Source organism: Neomonachus schauinslandi, chromosome 12 (genome assembly GCF_002201575.2).
Source record: "Neomonachus schauinslandi chromosome 12, ASM220157v2, whole genome shotgun sequence".
NCBI lineage: Eukaryota > Metazoa > Chordata > Mammalia > Carnivora > Phocidae > Neomonachus > Neomonachus schauinslandi.
In genome coordinates, this window is record NC_058414.1 from 2,586,492 (window position 1) to 2,608,447 (window position 21,956).

The 21,956-nt window shown below is 52.5% G+C and overlaps 1 protein-coding gene across 1 annotated transcript in view; it reads left to right on the top strand.

Moving 5' to 3' along the window:
- The window catches only part of ABCA13 (ATP binding cassette subfamily A member 13), a 386,205-nt gene that overhangs the window by 170,224 nt on the left and 194,025 nt on the right, over positions 1 to 21,956 (top strand). The window contains exons 38-41 of the mRNA XM_044920208.1: positions 943 to 1,161; positions 7,710 to 7,906; positions 11,072 to 11,229; positions 12,288 to 12,518. Of these exons, the coding sequence (XP_044776143.1) occupies positions 943 to 1,161; positions 7,710 to 7,906; positions 11,072 to 11,229; positions 12,288 to 12,518 (805 nt within the window). The remainder of the gene's footprint in view (positions 1 to 942; positions 1,162 to 7,709; positions 7,907 to 11,071; positions 11,230 to 12,287; positions 12,519 to 21,956) is intronic.

Here is a 21,956-nt window from a genome sequence, read left to right on the forward strand (position 1 = left end):
GGGTGGACAGTTACATGGGGGGGCTCTGCAGCCCCCGCCAACGGCACAGGGGATGGGGTCTTATCCCTAATTCTTTTATGCCCGACAAATAATGCTCCATGGTTTTACTTGAGGCTTTGAGAGTCCTATGACACTTCTCACTGTCCTACCACTATGTTTAAGTTTGCTCGCCTATCTCTGGGAGGATGAAATTTGGAACGATGTCTGCAAATGTTTTAATCGCCTGAATAATTTTTTTTTTCATGTTCTGCTTTTTGTGTGGTTGTGTTTTTCTGCAAAGGCTTGATTTTTGGTTTGGGTTCCACTGGTTAAAGAATCCAATTGCGGGATCCCGGAGGAATCACGAGCTTAAAAGTTGAGGGCTCACAAAGCGCGGGCATTGTCGAACTTGTCTTGCGAATATGTCCATTTCTTTCTCTTCTTTTTCAGTAGGACTAAAGTATGCTTAAACAATGAGAAGGACTATTTGCTTTGAACTTCTTTTTTTTTTTTTTAAGATTTTATTTATTTATTTATTTGAGAGAGAGAGAGAGCATGAGAGAGAGCATGAGTGGGGTGAGGGGCAGAGGGAGAAGCAGAATCCCCGCTGAGCAGGGAGCCCGATGTGGGGCTCGATCCCAGGACCCTGAGACCATGACCTGAGCCAAAGGCAGATGCTTAAGCGACCGAGCCACCCAGGCGCCCCAAATATGCCATTTCTTGAGCTGGTTTCCTTATCTGTAAAAAGACGTTGGATTTATAATCTTAAACTCCCATGCAACTGGAATGGTCTCTGATCAGCATATTTAGGGGAGTGTAAACATTGTCATAAGCCCACATTTCCAAGATGAAGGCAGCCAGCATCCCGTGAAGCTCCTTCCAACTTGTGAATGATTGTGCAGAAAGCAGGCTGGTAGGAGCAGTGGTTGTCTCTGTTCTCTCCTGATTTGTTTTCTCTGGCAGATCCATGCTGACGGGACTCTACGCTCCCACTTCTGGAACCATCATCATCAATGGCAAGAACCTGCAGACAGACTTGTCCTCCATCAGAAGGGAGCTGGGCGTGTGTCCACAGCAGGATGTCCTATTCGACAACCTCACTGTCCGGGAGCACCTGCTTCTCTTTGCCTCCATAAAGGCTCCGCAGTGGACCTGGAAGGAGCTGCGTCAGCAAGTCAGTAGGTCAGCACCAGCCATGTCTTCGTCCTTCTGCCCTCTGCCCTGTGAGGTAGTGACGGGTGTAGGAAGAGATGCTTTAAAAATATCTTTGGTGTCTTTATTTATGAGAAGAAAACCCTAGCAAATTGTTATTATTATTATTATGTTTTGAGAGAGAGAGAGAGAGCATGAGCAGGGTGGGGCAGGAATAGGGGCAGAAGGAGAGAGAATCCCAAGTGGGCTTCCTGCTGAGCGCAGAGCCCTCTACGGGGCTTGATCCCACAACCCTGAGATCACGACCTGAGCTGAAACCAAGAATCGGACGCCTAACCGACTGAGCCACCCGGGCGCCCCTCAAACCAGCAAATAGTTCTTACCTGTGGACTTAGGATACAGCCACCAGCACTGGGATTTCCAAAGAAGGGTCTCAGGGAAGACTGAACGGGACTTGGCCTGTCCTCAGAGTGGGATAGGTGAGCACAGGTGGGAACGTGAGGTCTGGGCTGTGCGTGGACCGGGCTTGTGTCTGGGGCATGGGTCTGTGTGGGCGCCCGGATATGACAGAATGGCGGGTGGGCTGAGAACTGGCTGCAAGGAGCCTAGCTGGTCCTGAGGACGGGGTCGAACTTCCTCACGCAAGCAGGTGCATGTGGGCAGGGGAGGGTGATCAGCCGCGGCTCTGGAAGGCTTATCCTGTGACCCCAGAGCAGAGTGCACAGCCCTGGGAGAGACTGCGGACAGAGACTACTGTGAGCAGGGCCCGTGAGAACCTGAGTGGCGGCCAAGCCGGGGGGTGGGGGTTAGGGAGGACGTCCCAGATTTGCAGACTCTTCGAAGTCGGGAGGAAGAGGCCACGTTGACAGGCAGACCCTCCCATATGCTAACAGTCCGCAGCATAATGACCGTTGGGTGTGAAGAGTGTCCAGCCCGTGCCCTGGGCTGTGCTCTCTCGCAGGGGTGACTCTGGGCGCTTATTGTCAACTTAGAATATTTCTGCAAGCTTTACTCTTTACGATAAGTATGCACGGTCTGTGTGCGGTGAGGGTGAATGCAGGCAGGGTTTTGGGTGTGAACTGTAAAAACTAGGCGTTTCCACCTTGGTGGAATTTCGCCTTGATTCTTCCGGCCCAGCCCCAGTGAGCAGGAGAGGAATATGTTGTCTTAAAATTGTCCCGTATTTTATGAGCTTTGGTGGTATTTCTGGAAAGCGAGCCCGGCAGGTGGAGTGACTTGCCCCCCCATCCTGTCTCAGGCACGGCTGCTGCCTGCCCCCGGCTTGGCCCCCCTGCTGCAGAGATGCGGCGGTCCAGCCGCCTTCCCGCCCACCGCCCGGCTTGTCCACGCCTCACGTCCGTGCTGTGCCCTTCTGTGAGGCGGCTCTTCCTCCCACCCGCCCCCGGCTCTCCCCTGGGTGCTCGGGGTGGCTGCCTCCAGCCTCTGTTCCTGCAGGCTTCTTGTCCACCTGCCCCGACTCTTCTCCCCGTGGTCCTCTGTCGGCGCATTCAGGTCCTGTCACTTCTCTGCCCACCGTCCTTCAAGGACTCTGTGTTTCAGAGGAAAACCTCAAGTCTCTGGCAGCCAATAACAGCAGGACCGCGTGTCCTTTTGTGCCCGTGACTGTCCGGGGTTACCCTTGTTGTCCCAGGTTCATTATTTGTACCCACTTTCACCCACAAACTCTGGCGCTTTAGATGAATTCAGGGCAAGTCCACCGTCTCTATGGCCTGCTAGGTCTCCTGCTTCCCCTCCTCGCTCTCTCCCTCATCCCACTGTTCCAGTCACACTGGCCTTGCTCCCGGAACACATCAAACAGCGTGTCTTGGCCTCAGGACCTTTGCACTTGCTGCTGCCTCTGTCCGGGCTGCTCTCGTGCATCCCTGTCTGCGCTGCCCACGTCGCTGCTCAGACAGCGTCCTCCGAGGATCTCCTGTGCGTCCTAAAACACCTGTGCTCACTCCACCCTGGCCGCAGGCTGGAGTCCCAGATCAAGGGGGCGGCAGGGCTGGTTCCTCTCCCTAACGTGGACATGGCACCTTCTCTCTCGGTGTCCTCACATGGTCTTCCTTCTATGTGAAAATGTCCGAGGTCCCTCTTCTTAGAAGGACACAAGTCCTGTTGGGTGAGGATCCACACTAATGACCTCGGTTAACCTGAATTACCGCTTTAAAGACCCCATCTCCGAATGCAGCCACACTCTGGGGCCCTGGGGCTTTGGACTTGAACATGTGGATTTGGGGGGACACAGTTCATGCACAACAAACGACACGGCCGAGGGCGGCTGGTAGAACGTGCCGGAAGGGAAGGCTGGGGAGGGGGGACGCGCAATCCCACCACGGGGCTTCCTCAACCAGCAGGGGTGGGGCCTGAACATCGCGGAAGGATGGCAAGATGACAGGCCACCCCGTGGTGCAGTCGGGCTGTGTCACGAGGCAGGCGGAGGATGTCCAGAGGGAGCGTCGGGGCCCCTGCTCTGAGCGCAGAGGAGGCCAGGAGAGGTCACGGTGGTGAGGCCGCAAGCGAGATGGTGGGGAGAGAGGAAAGGGGGAAATCATGGCCGTTCCGATCTCTGCTCAGCCCAATGCAATGTGGCACCGTTTCTCGAAAAGGAGAGAGCCAGTCTGGGAAGGACGGCGAGGCAAGTCACGAGTGCGTCTCAGAGGCGTGAGCTTGAGGGGCCGGACGGGTCCGACCCGGGGGCCGCTGTGGCACCGTGTCTGCCCGCGTGGTGAGCTGGGACTTGATTGCTCAACACCATCCGTCCCGGGCACTGCTGCGCTGCATGGGGCCCTCGGTCCGCTGTCTCTCCCGGAGATGGGCAAGGAGCTGAGGTGCGGAGCCTCGGGGCCCCAGCTCGTACGGGGAGGCCAGGATTTGACCAGGGGCTTGGATGCCGGCGGCTCTGCCTCCCCTCCCTTGGGCTGGTTGCTGCGGGGCAGAATCTGAGATGCAGGCCTGGGGAAGACGACGCTTGTTGGAGCGGTGGGGCTGGGGAGGGGTTCTCAGCACATTTCTAGTGTTGCAGCTCGGACACCTGCTTGGGGATTCCAAGGGTGTGAGGGGATGTGAAGGCAGTGTGTGCAGGTAACACTGGCTTAAATATGCACTCAAAGAGTCAGGGTGGGCGGGCAGGCAGGTGGGTGGGCGCAAAGTGATCAGGCAGGCAGGTGCACAGGTAGGTGGGTACGTGTGGGGGCAGGTGGGTGGGCACCAGGTAGGTGGGTGCATGGGCAGGCCAGCACCCCAAGAGCATATGGGAGGGTCTGGACTGGAGGAGCCCCAGCTCACCACGGAGCCCGCATCTGGACCATCATTCCTGAGGGGATCTTGCCTGAACAAGTCCATCTTCAGGCTAAGATGGGTCTAGTTGCACACACGGAATCCCAGACAGCCAACATGAGCCAGTATGGCGACCTTGTCTTGTTGGTAATAAGAAATAAAACACAGCAAGACCGGACATGCAGAATAGGGTAGAGGCAGGAATGGCTCGGGGCTCCGGATCTGAAAGCCAAGCAGCAGGGAACATCCACGCTGTGGTTGCCTTGAACGTGTCGGAGAATGACCTAATGCTTCTCCAGAAGCTCATGCCCACCCCACAGCTCTGCCTCCCCGCACCTGGAGGGAGACCAGCCGTGCAGCAGGTGGTTTGGACAGATCCCATCTCTCTGGGGACACGCTCATATTCTGACGGTCATGTTATAGCTCTGGGGGTGAGCGGAGTCTGAACTGGTGGGACAAGCCTCAAGGGACACGAGCCCATAAAACTATGGATGGTGCCCTGTGCTTTTAGTCTCACGGTGGTTTCTTTCTTCTGTCCTCTGTCCAAGTTCATGTGGTTGGCATATTACGTGGGCATGCGGGACATTGTCTTCTGCAGGGGGGCTGGTTCGCCTCTCACCGTGTCCTCAGGCGTGGCCGGTCATGGTAATAACCATGCTCATTTCAGTGGGGATGCGGACGTGCAGGGAAAGCATTTGCTTTGATGCGAGTCTGTTTTGAACTGCAGCAGACGCTTCTTGAGGAATGGCACATCAGGTCCTTACAACCTGGATGTTTAAAAAATCTTCCCAGGTTACCAGCTATTTTAACTTAAAAAATGCATCTACTCTGGGTCCCAGCAACCTCTGTGATTGAGCTTAAATCAGGTTCCTAACAATGCTACCTGGGCTTCATCTTTTTTTTTTTTTTTTTTTGGATGTGGCGACCTTAATAGTTACCAATTTGCTGCGTGTTACCTAGCAACGGAGCGAATTTGCACAAAAGCAATCAGAGTGAGATCATGTTTTAGGATAGCACTTCTCAATTAGAGGGAGGGAAAACTGAAAGCAAGGGATTTAGAGCTACCATACTCTGAATTGGGTCCAGGAGCAGCACTCGATTTCATGGGTTTGTTAACATGTGTTCCAGGGGAGGTGGGATCCCCAGTAGAATCTTTAGAGGGAGTGTCTGTCAGGTTGGCAGGTCATTACTGTTTTGCCCTTAATTTGGCCTAGAGGAGATAAGAGAAGTCCGAAGAGGAACTTTATCAGGCCTTCAGTCGGGGAGATGTCGTTAGGCGGTTACATTGGTTTTGGAGTTCTGGAGTGCGCCGGGGGACTCCAGGCATTTGACGGTGATAGGTCATGAGGTCCTGCGTGCAGGTAGACAAAGGAGGACAGAGGGTTGAGCTCTGGGCACTTTGACGTGAAGACAATGGAGGGGTGAGTGTGACCAGCCAGGGGGCGAGGAGAGACCAGTGGGGAAGGAGAAGACAGGTCCATGAAGGAGGAGGGACGGTCAGACTCATCAGATGCTGTTCAGGGTCAAGTGCGATGAAGACTGAGGAACGACTTGTGGATTTAGGACACAGAGGTCATTGGTGAGCAGCCTGAAATCAGAGCAATGTTAGGAGCGTGATGGGGAGGCAGGTGTTGGGGATGTCATGCTCGCAGAGGAAGGGAGGGTGGGCCTGGCGTGAGCAGGGGACAGTGGGCAGCTGAGGGTGGCGGGGTTGAGTGATGCCAGGGGCCGGGATTAGCTCGCATCGACCTCTGGAGGGTGGTCACTGGACATGACAAGGTCCGGGGTGCCACTCACTGGCTGTGAGTGGGTGGGATCGGGTTCAGGCCTCGAGAAACAGAGTGGAGGGGTTTGGGGCTTAACATAAAAATGTTCTTAGGCTGTGCATGCTTGAGAATGCCTGACCTCTTACTGCCTTGATTTTTCTATCTGTTTTCTCAGCCAACTGGTCTCTGGTTAGGGGGGTGAGTTGGCTTTAAGAGTCAGCCAAGCCTCTGCTAATAGTGGAATCACCTGGGGGGGGGGGGGGGGGGGGGGCCACGTCTGTGTGGGAACGGAGCGTCTAGACAGTTGTCTGCTGAAAACAAACCATTTGTCCCCTCCTCCCAACTGGGGTGCGGTCAACAATGGGAGCACCTGAAGAGCAGGGGCCTGAGTGACCGGTATAAATTTCGGTTGACAGTTCACCCAGTGGAAAGCGCTGAGTCACGCTTGCCCCAAACACAAGATGGGTCAGGCCCCGGGAAGTTACGTGAGCTCATTCTGGGCCAGGATGGAAAGTATATGAATAATGAAACAGACAGGACATATTTATTTAGGGATCCAGCAAGGAGGTCCTTGGGATTTCGCCCAAGTCTTCACCTAGGATTCTGGAACTTTCTGGGACCAGACGGTTCTTGACGCTCAACTGTGTGGAACCCTTATGATTCGTCTCCCGTCCAGCCTCCTGTCTGACTGGTCGTTGGCGATCCGGGAATTAGAAGCATGCCCACAGCTCAGAGGGGAGGGAATCCACTTTGGTCTGAGCGCTCAGGGCAAGGCTTGGGGAAGGCGCCGCTGACGGGGGTCTTGAACAATGAGTACGATGTTGGAAGGGGAGAACAGGGATGAGTATCTGCAGAGTTAACAGGGCGCCACGGCAGGGAGTGGGATGCTTATTTGTGAGAAAAGAGTAGGCCCACAGAAGGAGGTGCGGCCTGGGTGGGGGGGCTTTCCTTGCACGGGGTGTCTGAGACCCGGAGCTCTCGCACGGAAAGCTCCCTGGGAGGGAGCAGGGGGCCGACTTTCACAAGAATGGCAGCTCACGATTTGTGCTTTGCTGGTGGCGTTTCCCAGGAACTTCTCTGTCAGGAAGGTGGGTGGATACGAAGGTAGTGCACGTGGGCCGGACCCCCGGGGCTTCTGCAGACCATCCCTCGGTGTGTGGTGGAGCTGGGTCTCTGCCTTGCTCCCTCTGACACCACTGGCCCCCCAGCCATCCCGCATGTTCCCAGCGTCCTGAAGAAATGTAGGGCCCTTGAGAAAATAGTCCTCCAGGATCCGCTGAGAAAACAGTCTTCGGTGGATCCTGATGCCCAGGCCTCACACGGGGCCCGTTGGCAAGATTCCACCTGAACCTCAAGAAGGCCAGGCCTGCCGTGTCAGGACTCTGGAGCGTGAGTGGCTTCTAGGCCTCCTCCATATATCCGTGGTTCACCAAGTTCTTGGCTGTTACCGGTCCTTACTGATGGACTGAAATCCGCAGCAGAGCTTTAAGGCGTTTCAGGGGCAAGAGTAGGGCTTTGTTCTTCTTCCAGAACTCTCGAGGATGTGGAGTTAACACAGCATCAGCACAAACAGACCCGCGTCCTGTCCGGAGGCATGAAGAGGAAACTGTCCGTTGGTATTGCCTTCATCGGCACAGCGAGGACCGTGGTTCTGGACGAGCCCACCAGCGGGGTGGACCCTTGCTCGCGCCGCGGCATCTGGGACATTCTCCTCAAGTACCGCGAAGGTAGGAACAGGGCGTCCTTCTGCTGTGTCCCCCAGCGATACAGTGGAAGGAGCCAGGTTATATCCCCGTAAGGACACGTTACCTTTTATGGGAGAAAATGGAATTGTCACGAGAGTGTATAGAGATCTATCTGTTATTTTTAAATTTTTTTTAAGGATTTTTATTTATTTATTTTGGAGGGAGAGAGAGAGCGTGAGCTCAAGCAGGGGGAGGAGAAGAGGGAGAGAGAATCTCAAGCAGCCTCCGTGCTGTTCTATGACGTCTGTAACGTCTCTGCTCGGCTAGGATAGGCTTACTTTGTGTCTGATCTCCCAAACAGACTGGGACCAAAGCATGGTAGACGGGATTTCAACTGAAGTCGTATTCATCCAAATTGGGTGCCGTCCCAGAATCCCGGGTTGTTAGAACAGGTGTCCTAGCTGGCACGTGGAACGAGCCTCCTCTCCTTCAGTGAGGGAAGCAGGGCACGGAGAGATGGGCGTGGGGAGGGCTCTCGGCTCCAGAGGAAGCTCACCGAGCCACGGGCGGCCGGGGGCGCTGGGCTAGGCCTTCCCTGTTTCAGCCGTTCTGTCCCGTGTCTCCAGTTTCGGCTTTGGGTGGGCAATTGCTGACCCCCACCGGTGACTCTCTGATCCTGACAGCTAAGAAGCATTGGTGTACGTATTTCACGTAGAAACACCTGAATTGGGAAGGAGGCGGCTGTAGGGACACCTCGCTGGGTGCTGCTGAGGTGCAGGAGAGTAAAAGGCAGGGTCACCACAATTCTCCAGAAACACTGCTTTGCTTTTCTCTCTTAACTTCTACAGAGCAGGTGGGGGGGAACACGGAGCGAGCCGTCGTGACCTGCTGTTCCTTTCTGGGCATCGGCCTGGGGAGGAGGGACAGTTAACCAGCAAAGCGAGGATGTATCCGTGGCATGGCTTCATGTGCCCTCCTACAGCCTCGCCACGGTCCCTGAGGCCAAGCAGGGTGCTGGGGCCCAGGCAGGCGCCCAGAGTTGGTGTCCCGCATGTTCACGGGCCCTGGGCTTCGGCACCGAGGGGGAGAGAGGGTCTGCCAGGGAAGCCAGGGCAGAGGCTCGGGGCCGGGGGCCAACTGAGGCCCAGGGAGCAGGGGTGCTCTGTGCTCTGACCTGACCCTTTCGGGGCCCCGCCTAATCTCTGAAGGTCATTACCCCAAGATCACAGGACGCTGACCACAGCGCCAGAGATCCTGACCTTTGCCCATTGCCGTGAGATCACAGAGCCCTCCCGTCTCCTCTTGCCTACGTGCCCACAGAGGAGAGAAGTAGCAGAATGGGGACCCCTGAACCTTCTGTGCGTGAGACTCTGAGCCCCACTGGAGGGATAGAGGAAACATAGATAAAGCTAATTTACCTTGCACTGAATAATTTCTCTGCCGCCCCGAGCGGGGGCTGATGAAGAAGATAGACGAGAAGCAGACCAGCCCATGGCTTCCATTGTCTCTGAGCTTGCGGTCTCGGTACACATTAGATGCCAAGCCTGCTACTCTCGTTGATTTTAGAAATCAGAGATGGAATCTTCCAGGACTCGGCCGTCAGAACACCGAGTCACGAGCATAATAGTATCTTTCAACAGCAAACCCGATGCGATAAAAATCTCAGAGGCAGACAGCTCTCTTCAAATTCTGTTGTCATAACTTCCTTATTTTCTCACCGTCCTTGGTCGGTGAGCAGTGATTTTGGCGTTTGTAGGGCTAGTCGGTCAGATGTCAGCAGGTGCCATAGGCAGAACCACAAGAAAAGTAGATTCTCAAGAACCAGGATGTGCGGCTGTTTCTGGAAAGAGCCCCTGACCTCCAGGTATTTGTGATACAGATCTGAGGACGGGATAAAATCTTTGCCTGCTGAGTGGAAGGAGGGGTCCCTGTGGGCACACCCGGTGCTCATGGGGCTCAGTCCACCTGGGATTTGATCCATGTGTTCCCTCCCTCCTGCGACGTGCTGAGCTGGGCGCCGAGCACTTGATTGGGCCAGGGCTCCCTTGGAAGAAGTAAGGAAGGAAAAGGTGCCGGAACAAATCAGTGCATAACTCCCAAATTCTACTCACGCTCCTGCTGTCCATGCCTGTATGACCCTGGAGAAATGATCATATTCCTTGGGTGTCCCATGTTCCGGCTCGTAGGATTTCGGGAGAAGGAGATGTACTGTATACCAAAGTGTATGGCTCAGTATCTGGTAGGTCGGTGTTCAGTCAATGAGAGTGTATTGTTACTGTTATTAAAATAGACAAGAGGGGCGCTTGGGTGGCTCAGTGGGTTAAGCGTCTGCCTTCAGCTCAGGTCATGATCTCAGGGTCCTGGGATTGAGTCCCGCATCGGGCTCCCTGCTCAGCGGGGAGTCTGCTTCTCCCTCTGCCTCTGTCCCTCCCCCTGCTTGTGCTCTCTCGCTTTCTCTCTGTCAAATAAATGAATAGAAATTTAAAAACAAAAAACAACAACAGAAAACAACAATTATTCCTGCACAAGGTGGCCCCTGGGCTCCGTGAGGTCTGTTCCTGGGGCGGCCCCTGGCTCTCGTGCCCACCTGCTCGCGGGCGGCCCCCTGCCCATCTCCCAAGCCTGCTGTCTGTGGTCAGGATGGCTTCTCCTCTCCTATCATGTGTGATGGTCACATCATCCCTGACCCTGGAGGAAATCAGTGCAGACCGTGGCCACTCGCCCCGCCTTAATCAAATGCAGTTGTCGCTTCCATGGGATAAATATAGGCTTCTTCTTAAGTGACCCTGAGATTATTCTCTGAAGACCCATGAAGGGGCTTGAGTATCAGAGGAGAGACAGAGATGCCCTCCCAGGCTTTTTTGTTTTTTTTTTAAATTTCTCCTCCACGGCCTTGCAGGGGTGTGCCTCTGGGTCTTACAGCTGGGGTGGCCACACATGGGCACTTGGTGTTTCTGCCCCTCTGTGTCACCCTCTGTGCATGTCAGTGGCCCCTGTGACTCACCAGGGGCTGGAGGATTTGTAGAAACAGCATCAAAACCCAAGGGCACCTGCAGAGGAAGAAGCATCCCCTCCAATCTGCGGCTAAGTCATTTTCGCACGTCTCAATTTTTTCCGATGTAAAAATTGGCGATGGTCTTTAAATCGTCAATCCCCCTCCGCCCCTGATCGTGGTGCTGACTCTGACACCACCCTGTCGGGACGCAGGTCGGACGATCATCTTCACAACCCACCACCTGGACGAGGCGGAAGCACTCAGCGACCATGTGGCCTTCTTGCAGCAGGGCCGGCTGCGCTGCTGTGGGCCCCCCTTCTGCCTGACTGAAGCCTACGGCCAGGGGCTCAGCCTGACGCTCACCAAACAGGTAGGAAGCTGGAGCAAACCAGCAAATACTGATTCTGCGTCCAGTCTGGTCCTTGACGCTGCTGGAATCCAAAACGAGGCCTGGTTTCGGCACAAGGCCCTTGGGGGCTCGGGGCAGGTGTGGGAAAGGGTGAACCCGAGCAAGAAGGAAACAGAATATGGTGACCATGGTGTCTGTGCAGTGGGCTCAGGGGCCGGCGAGGCTGAGGGCCGGCCACGGGGTTCCCGGTGGTTAGGGATGGGGGAGGCTGAGCTGCAGGCCCAGTTACTGGTGGCCCCAGACAAGGGGCTTACGGTGTAATGGGTGGGCTGGAAAGGGAGTCGGTAACTGCATCGAAGCCTCTGGGTGCAGGGGCCTGGATGCAGAATAAATCCCCCAGGGCTGAGCAAGGCAGTGAGCCCCTGGGACCATGGTGCGTTTTGACTGAGCGGAACCAGACGGGGGTCAGAAGCCCCTGACAGGTAACAGCACGTCCCGTGTCTGGCCAGGTAGCCCCATGGCCCAGATGCTCCAGAAGTATTTTTCTGACAGCGAGGGTCCATCTAGGAGCATAAAGCTTTAGGCGAATGAAGCAAGGGACGCGTGGGGTAAAAGTACACGTCAGAGGTCCCGTCAGCCGGGGGTGGGCAGAGGTGGCTCTGGGGTTGGGGCCCAGGGGGTGTGGGCCATGAGTCGAGCTTCCTCTCTGACTTGGGGTGAGGATCTCACTGTCCTGAGGTGGCTCCTTTCTTCTGTGCGCGGGGTGAGGTGGGGAATCCTTGTCTCCCCTTTAAGAAGACCCAGCCCCTTGTCCTGTAGTCCAGAGGGGTTCTCCCCAGGAGCAGGGGGTGAATGTGAGTGCAGCCCTCCCCAGGCCTGCCTGACGTGCCTGGAACCGAGACCAAGGCAGGCGTGGGAGGCTCACCTCCATCGGAAATGGTCACTGTATCCTTGAAATGCCTGTGGCTTAAATGGTACTTCTCCCTTTCGCTTCTTTGAACTGGAATTTTGAATGTGAAATCGGATGACGGAAATTTGGTGTTTTGGGACTAAGGTTCCTCACTTCCTTTTTGGGATAGCCTTCTGTTCTGGAGGCCGATGACCCGAAGGACATTGCCCGAGCCACGTCTCTGATACAGTCCTACATCCCGCAAGCTTTCCTCAAAGACAGCAGTGGCCGGGAGCTCGTCTACAGTGTTCCCCAGGGTGCGGACAGGGCCTGCTTCAAAGGGCTCTTCCAGGCCCTGGAACAGAACCTTCACAGTCTGCACGTGACGGGCTTCGGGATTTCAGACACCACGCTGGAGGAGGTATGGACGGGGACTCAAGCACGCTTTCATTTATTGCTCCGGGTGTGGGCAAGGCAGTGGGGAGAGCACGTGACGGAGAACACGGGCCATTTTTACCACTTCCAGGTTCTGATCGGTGCCGAACACCGTGTCAGCCAATATGGAGTGTTGCACACCCCGTGCCTCCCTAGCATGGGGAAACGCACATTTTTGGATTTGAGAACTTTGACGTCTTTAGGAGTCATTAGGTGTCCAAACACTTGTTAGTTGGGGGTTGGCTGGCCGTGTCTCCTCACCTGGAGGCGCCCTTGCCTTCCTCCGTGAACCTGCTTCTGCCCAGGTGCCCATGGCCCCACTTTGGCCGGAGGAGGAGGTGTGCAGAAGGTCAAGCTCACGAACTCTGCTGACTCTCTGGGAGCCCCACACTGCCCCCCAGTTCCGCTTTCCTGTCCCTTGGGACTAAGCCGGGTGACACCCACCTCTCCGTGTGGTTTCTTGGCAGTGTGTGGCCAGTGGGAGGCAGGGCCAGGCATTTCCTCTGGGAGGAGGTGGCCACGGGTGTAACCGAACCAAAGGCAAACCTTGTCTGGGGGCCTCGAGGTCAGCCGAGCCCAAGTTGAGTTCTAAGTTTATGTTGTTATTATTATAGAAAGTGCTGTAGATTTAGAGTAAAAATCCAGTGATGCTGGGGCACCTGGGTGGCTCAGTCGGTTGAGCGTCTGACTCTTGATTTCGGCTCAGGTCATGATCTCAGGGTTGTGGGATCGAGCCCCGAGTCGGGCTCTGTGCTGGGCGTGGAGCCTGCTTATGACTCTCTCTCTCTCTCTCTCTGTCCCCCCTCACCCGAACTCTTTCTGTCTCTCAAAACAAAACATAAAAATCCAGCGATGCAAACTAAAATTTAAAAATCTGGGAGGGATCTTGGACCCCGTCTCTTTTTGAGTCCAGAATAGTTACAGGGGCCGATAAGCTTTGTGATTAGTAGTTGGCACAGAGTATGAAACAATATTAGAAACATTATATAACATGAGAATGAAAATACACAACTTCTAGAACGTCAGAGTCTGAACTTTGGGCTGTATGTGGAATGGATTCGGGGGCTGGAGTCACATCACAGGGTTAGCCTCGTGAGAGAACAAACAGCCGCGTGTGTGTGAATCAGCATCGTTCCAAGTAGACAGTGCCCCTGGGCGCCTGGGTGGCTCAGTTGGTTAAGCGACTGCCTTCGGCTCAGGTCATGATCCCGGGGTCCTGGGATCGAGTCCCACATCGGGCTCCCGGCTCGGCGGGGAGCCTGCTTCTCCCTCTGACCCTCTCCTCTCTCATGCTGTTTCTCTCTCGCTCGTTCTCTAATAAATAAATAAATAAATAATCTAAAAAAAAAAACAAAACAAAACCAAGTAGACAGTGCCCATGGCAGCTTTTGTTTGGAATAAAATGGTCATGAAAGGTGGTAAAACGTAACAAGATTTACCATTTTTAAACTGTTTAAACCCAAACACTGTCCCTTGTTATTTTTCCTCTATTAAGGGTGAGGCTCAGAGAGGCTGGTCTCTTTATGCCAAATCACACAACTCATCAGCAACAGTGCTGCCCCTGGATGGAGGTTGCTGCCAACGAGGCAGGGTCCCCAAACGTGCCCAAGGCTTTGCGGGTGGTGCTATCTGTGCCAGTCTGTTTGGCTCACCGGCACCCCAGGGCTCCCCGCACAATGCCCCGCACCAGCGGGTGCTTAATAAATACTTTCTGGGGACGCCTGGGTGGCTCAGTCGTTAAGCGTCTGCCTTCGGCTCAGGTCAGGATCCCGGGGTCCTGGGATCGAGTCCCACATCGGGCTCCCTGCTCTGTGGGGAGCCTGCTTCTCCCTCTCCCTCTCCCCCTGCTTGTGTTCCTGCTCTCGCGGTGTCTCTCTCTGTCAAATAAATAAATAAATGAAATCTTTAAAAAAGAAAAAAAAAAAGAAAACCATCGGGGGTGCGGGGCGGTGCCTGGGTGGCTCAGTCATTAAGCGTCTGCCTTCGGCTCAGGTCATGATCCCAGGGTCCTGGGATCCAGCCCCGCATCGGGCTCCCTGCTCCGTTGGAAGCCTGCTTCTCCCTCTCCACTCCCCCTGCTTGTGTTCCCTCTCTCGCTCTCTTGCTCTCTCTGTTAAATAAATAAATAAAGGGACTCCTGGGTGGCTCAGTCATTAAGCGTCTGCCTTCGGCTCAGGTCATGATCCCAGGGTCCTGGGATCGAGCCCCGCATCGGGTTCCCTGCCCCGCAGGAAGCCTGCTTCTCCCTCTCCCACTGCCCCTGCTGTGTTCCCTCTCTCACTGTGTCTCTCTCTCAAATAAAGAAATAAAATCTTTAAAAAAAAAAAAAAAAACTTTCTGAATGAAACTGTGAGCAGGACGCTTCCACAGATATGTCCAGCTTCCGGGAAGAGAACATCGTAGTGGAAAAGGCATGCGCTCTGCCCCAGCCGGTTCTAATCCAAATCCGTCTCCCTTCCAATGCCCAGGGCCTTGGATAAATCACTCAATTTGTGAGAGCCTTGGGGTTTTGATCTTTGAAATGGGACGATTAGAGCGGTTTACTTGGTTATTCCAAGAATTGTCTGTAATACATAATACACAATAATGCCTGCAAAAAGCCAGTCAAATATGGTAAAGATTCTTCCTGCCCTCGGAAACCCACTGTGAAATCGTCGTCATGGCTTTGGAGTGACGGTGAAGCTAAGTTGCATCTTCTGCAGGATTTTGGGCAGACACCAGGGCCCCCGTGGAAGAGCAGGAGACCGGGGAGTTTCCCAAGCCCCTGTCCCTCGATGGCGTGAGGCAGGGCATGTCCGGTGTTCCCCGTGGACATGCGTGCCAAGCACCGGCAGCTCAGTAATCACTGGCTCAGATGGGGCTATGCCACAGCCCGTGGTCACCGTCTTCCGAACCCTGGATGACAAGATGGCTACTATGCCAGCAAGCCAGCGACTGAGACGGTTGGGGACTTGGGAATCACTGTTTCCCTGCAGACAGAGGCACGCCGCCCTTGAGAGTTATGCCGCCAGTTCAGGTCACTCGAAAAGGAAAAAGGAAATAGTTTTTTTTTTTTGTCTTTTCTAATTGCTTTTATTTTCTTAGTAAAATAGGAAAGAAAGGCATCAGAAGATTTATCGAAAATAATTTCCTTTGCATTGTGAGGTGAGGGTGTTGCTGGGGAAGCCCAGACTTGCTGCATGGCAATGTCTGTCTGTGTCTGTAATTGTTCCCGGGTCCGCACGTTGCTCGTGTAGACTGAGCGTGTTCATGGCCCATGTGTTTTGCTACCCCAAGAAGAGGGTAGAGCTGCCTGAGGGAGTAGGGAGCACCTTTTGGACCAAACACACTTATCAATAAAATAACGAGCATTCGCCTTCAGCATTTGTACGCTTTCTCACTCACAGGTACACACTTGTGGCAGGAAGAACGAGTGTCCACCTCATGGATGTGGCATCTTATCTGTGGCTAATAAAGTAGGAAAGTCGAGGAGTCCCTATGGTAGTTGTCATTAGGTAGAGTGAAATTTTGTGGAGGGCTTGGCTTAACTAGTGTATGAATTTAAGCATCATAGTCAAAAATGGCGAGGGGTCTTTGTGTTCCGTGTGGATGCTTAGCATTTAAATGCTTTGTTAACCGTTATGCAATCAATAATTCAGGGAAAAAACGTACGCTTATGGAGGGGCTTATTAATAACTATGATGTATATGAGATACCTACATATTCTTCTTAATATTTCTTTCCCTCCCTCCTTCCTCCTTCCCTTCTTCCCTCCTCCATCCACCCCTCCCTCCCTCCCTTCAGCCCTCCCTCTCCCCCCTCCCTCACCCCTCCCTCTTCCTCTCATCTCTCCCTCTCTCCCCTCCTTCCCTTCTCTCACCCCTCCCTTTCTCCCCTTCTTCCCTCCTCTCACCTCTTCCCTTTTACCCTCACCCCTCTCTCTCCTCCCTTCCCTCTCTCCTTCCCTCCCTCCCTCCCCCTCCCCCTCCCCACCTCCTTCCTTTCTGTCAAATAATCAGGTCTGGTTGGATTTCCAGCCACAGCCTTGGATTAAATCAAAGAAACTTCTGGGCCAGGAAAAGTGTCAGCTCTGCCTTCTACTCACTTTTGTACGCTTGTATTGCTCCTTTTATCTGTCAGAATCTTTTTTAAGCCACTCGTCTCTTTTATAGGCATTATTTTAGTAAAAGCTAGACAAATCAATGGAACATTGACTTAGAGGGGCCACAGAAAGCTGCCATTGCTGAACCTGAGGGGCCAGTGGGGTGGCCTCTGTCACTGTCGATGGCAAGCCTGGCTGATGGAGGACACCGGAAGCCATCCATGCCTTCAACACTAGGAATTCTTAACTTCTGACAGGGTTTAGTGGAAGCAGAAACTGAGGTCTTTGAAGTTGCTACACTCGGGGTGGTGATGACTACCCCGTGGGGCGGCCCTCAGAGATTCTGGCTGAATCCAGGGGTCCTGGCGCCCAGACACAGAGCCCCTGGGCTGGAATCCTGACTCCAGGCCATTGGCCGAATGTGTCCCCCGGAGCCACCAAGAGCCACAAGGTGAGACTGATGGAAGGGGCTCCTGGTGCAGCCTGAGGTGCCTCACTTTGATGGGGTGCCCATGAAATGTCCAGGAGCTGCCCCTGGAAGGGTCCCCGGGGCTGGGTGGTGCTGGGTGGTGTTCCTGAGTCCTGGGCTCCTGCCACCTTCCCGGATGGAGGACTCCCCTGGGGACTCTGCGCCTGTGGACAGCTCTGGGGCTGGGGGCCGGCTTTGAGTGGGGCCCCTCCTTCCCTCACCCCGACTCAGTGACAGCCTGTGCAGGCCCCCCCTGCCTTGGGGGCCCCCCTCCTCCCTGGAGAGAGGGGCCTGTTAGAGCAATATGCTGCGCTGCCATGCTCAGGATCTTAAGTGTGATTCAAAATGTCTCTGCATATGCCACTGTTTAAGAGGAGTACCCAACTAATGACACTGATCTTAAGCCGTGTCGATTTTCCCATAACTGTTACTCTAATGGCTACCTGATTTCTGTTGTAAACAGCTTCCGGCATCAGGTCACTCCTGCTGAGTGCAGTGGGGGCTGCCGGGGTGGGGGGGGGGGGGGCAGCCTGGGTGGGGGGGGGTTGAATCTGGCCACTACGGTCAGGGAGAAGCTGGACGAGTCACTTGGGCTGGAACGCCACTCTTCTAATGGATGACATAGAAATTTCTTCCCTAACTTTCTCACACAGTGTCTGTTTGGGTCCGATAGCTCGATAATTCTGAGAACAGATTACAAACAGCAAGAAATCACGCAAATGGGAGGACTTCTCAGTATCACTCAAACACTGCTATTTTAATCCAGAATACACATGCATTGGTGTATTCAGAAATTAAGCATTTCTGTATTTTAGTCCTTCTCTATTTTTAATGTTATGGCAATGTTTTATCGTGGCATAACTTCTGAAAATTCTTTGTTGTTGTTGTTGTTGTTAAGATTTTATTTATTTATTTTTGCCAGAGAGAGGGTGAGTGCATGACTGGGGGGGAGGGGCAGAGGGAGAAGCAGACTCCCGGCCAAGCAGGGAGCCTGATGCGGGACTGGATCCCAGGACCCTGGGATCATGACCTGAACGGAAGGCAGCCGCTTAACCAACGGAGCCACCCAGGTGCCCCTGAAAATTCTTTTTTTAAAAGATTTTATTTTTAAGTATTCTCTACACCCAGCGTGGGGCTCGAACTCACAACCTCGAGATCAGGAGTTACAATCTCTACCTGTGGAACCGGTCAGGCGCCCCCTGAAAATTCTTCTGATGCTAATTCCTTAAATATCCCTATTTCTGATTTGTATTTACCTTCCTTCGCCAAAATATTCTTACTTATACCCATTGATGCATCTTCTGGAACTTTCTTAATCATCCTCCTCTTTGCCCCCTTTTTTAAAAAAAATTCTTTATTCTTTATTGATGAAGTTGCATAGTCAAATCCACTCAGTAAATCTTAGCAAAGGCACGGGGTCGTGGGACGATCAGCACCAACAAGATACGGAGGGATTCTGTTCTCACCGCCTTCTTCAGGGAGTAATTCCTTCATTCAACTTACTTTTCTGCACCTCCTTGTTCTCTTTTCCCCAGACTCCGCCATCTCTCGTCCTTGGTGCTAATCACCCCAAAACAAGTCCAACAAGAAGCAAAGAGTCAGCTGCTCACTTACTTGGGAGATTTCATCTGTGCTTCTCCGATTTCTTGCAGTCCTTCCCACCTGCTACATTTAGTACATGCTTTGTGCATAATAGGTGCTAAACAGATATTGATTGCTTAGAGCTCACGTAGCTTTCTTTTCTCTTGTGCACGCGCAGATGCTCAAAAAGAAGTTATCCGTCTTAAGGGCCACCGTAGACAAAGATCTGAAATACAGATTTAACAAAGTATAATATTATAGTATATTTGGACTTCTTTGAGAAAGGTATCTTAAATTGGAAGAAGATTAAGCCATTTAAAAACTTTCTTTTGTTTGATGGAGTCCATAGAATATCTATCTCAGCCAATTTTGTCTTTTTACGCCGGGCAAGTATCGACTTTCTTGTTGTGTCTGTTATCGATCTGCAGTGAGCACGGCTGTGAGCACATCGCGTGGGCTCCCACTTTGTTCCTCTGTGTGCTCCCCGACGACTCTGCAGCAGGTGCACAGGGCCTGCCGGGGACACCCCCACCTCTGCTGCGAGAGTGCAGGTTTCATTTTATTTTTGTTTATTTTATTTATTTATTTTTGCAGGTTTCATTTTAAACCACAGTAAATTTCCTTGTGATTCAGGGTCCCCAAAGGGGCGCCCAAGCCAGTGAGGCTGAGATGTAAAAACCTGATCATAGAGCACCATGTGTGTCCCAGGGCACGGAGCAATGTTTCCTCGGTATGGTTGGGGAGCAGAGAGAGCTGGAGCCCTCCCCACGTAGCCCCCGGCTGTGCACAGGAAGTACATTTGTAGCCAGCTCTCCGCCCCCGCCAAGCTCTGAAGCCAAGACAAAATCCTTTGATGTCATGTAAATGGAGTGAATTTTAGAGTTTTAGTGGTATATATATATTTTTCATAGACTACTTTTTAGAGCAGTTTTAGGTTCACAGCAATATGGAGCAGAAGGCACAAAGATTTCCCATATATCTCCTGCCCACCCCCCACAGAGCCTCCCCAATTATAAACATTGCAGTACATTTTTAATAATTGTGACGTTTTTAGTAATCTAGAAAGGAGAGACGGGCCATTTCCTCCCATCCAGTCTGGTATGTTCTGTTTGGTGGGTTCCCTTTGTGCCTCCATCAGGAAGGTTCTGGATGTCAGTGCCTTGGGTGCATGAGCTCAGATGCATGCATCCTACGGAGGGGGACGGCGATTTCTTTTTTTTTTTTTAATTTTTTATTGTTATGTTAATCACCATACATTACATCATTAGTTTTTGATGTAGTGTTCCATGATTCATTGTTTGCGTATAACACCCAGTGCTCCATGCAGAAAGTGCCCTCTTTGATACCCATCGCCAGGCTAACCCATCCTCCCACCCCCCTCCCCTCTAGAACCCTCAGTTTGTTTTTCAGAGTCCATCGTCTCCCATGGTTTGTCTCCCCCTCCAATTTCCCCCCCTTCATTCTTCCTCCTGCTATCTTCTTTTTTTTTTTTCTTAACATATATTGCATTATTTGTTTCAGAGGTACAGATCTGAGATTCAACAGTCTTTTTTTTTTTTATTCTTATGTTAATCCCCATACATTACATCATTAGTTTTAGATGAAGTGTTCCATGATTCATTGTTTGTGCATAACACCCAGTGCTCCATGCAGAATGTGCCCTCCTCAATACCCACCACCAGGCTAACCCATCCTCCCAGCCCCCTCCCCTCTAGAACCCTGTTTGTTTTTCAGAGTCCATCGTCTCTCATGGTTCGTCTACCCCTCCGATTTCCCCCGCTTCATTCTTCCCCTCCCGCTACCTTCTTCTTCTTCTTTTTTTTTTTCTTAACATATATTGCATTATTTGTTTCAGAGGTACAGATCTGAGATTCAACAGTCTTGCACAATTCACAGCGCTTACCAGAGCACATACCCTCCCCAGTGTCTATCACCCAGTCACCCCATCCTTCCCACCCCACCCCCCACTCCAGCAACCCTCAGTTTGTTTCCTGAGATTAAGAATTCCTCATATCAGTGAGGTCATATGATCCGTGTCTTTCTCTGTTTGACTTATTTCACTCAACATAATACCCTCCAGTTCCATCCACGTCGTTGCAAATGGCAAGATCTCATTCCCTTTGATGGCTGCATAATATTCCATTGTATATATATACCACTTCTGCTTTATCCATTCATCTGTCGATGGACATCTTGGCTCTTTCCACAGTTTGGCTATTGTGGACATTGCTGCTATAAACATCAGGGTGCACGTACCCCTTCAGATCCCTACATTTGTATCTTTGGGGTAAATACCCAGTAGTGCAATTGCTGGATCGTATGGTAGCTGTATTTTCAACTTTTTGAGGAACCTCCATCCTGTTTTCCAGAGTGGCTGCACCAGCTTGCATTCCCACCAACAGTGGAGGAGGGTTCCCCTTTCTCCGCATCCCTGCCAACACCTGTCATTTCCTGACTTGTTAATTTTAGCCTTTCTGACTGGTGTGAGGTGGTATCTCATTGAGGTTTTTTTTTTTAAAAATATTTTATTTATTTATTTGAGAGAGACAGAGATAGTGAGAGAGAACTCGAGCAGGAAGGAGAGGGAGAAGCAGGCTTCCCGCGGAGCAGGGAGCCCGATGCGGGGCTCGATCCCAGGACCCTGGGATCATGCCCTGAGCCGAAGGCAGAGGCTTAACCATCTGAGCTACCCAGGCGCCCCTCATTGAGGTTTTGATTTGGATATCCCTGATGCCGAGCGATGTTGAGCACTTTTTCATGTGTCTGTTGGCCATTTGGATGTCTTCTTTGGAAAAATGTCTGCTCATGTCTTCTGCCCATTTCTTGATTGGATTCTTTGTTCTTTGGGTGTTGAGTTTGATGAGTTCTTTATAGATTTTGGATACTAGCCCTTTATCTGATATGTCATTTGCAAATATCTTCTCCCATTCTATCGGTTGTCTTTTGGTTTTGTTGACTGTTTCCTTTGCTTTACAAAAGCTTTTTATCTTGATGAAGTCCCAATAGTTCATTTTTGCCCTTGCTTCCCTTGCCTTTGGCGATGTTTCTAGGAAGAAGTTGCTGCGGCTGAGGCCGAAGAGGTTGCTGCCTGTGTTCTCCTTTAGGATTTTGATGGACTCCTGTCTCACATTGAGGTCTTTCAACCACTTTGAGTCTGTTTTTGTGTGTGGTGTAAGGAAATGGTCGAGTTTCATTCTTCTGCATGTGGCTGTCCAATTTTCCCAACACCATTTGTTGAAGAGACTGTCTTTTTTCCATTGGACATTCTTTCCTGCTTTGTCAAAGATGAGTTG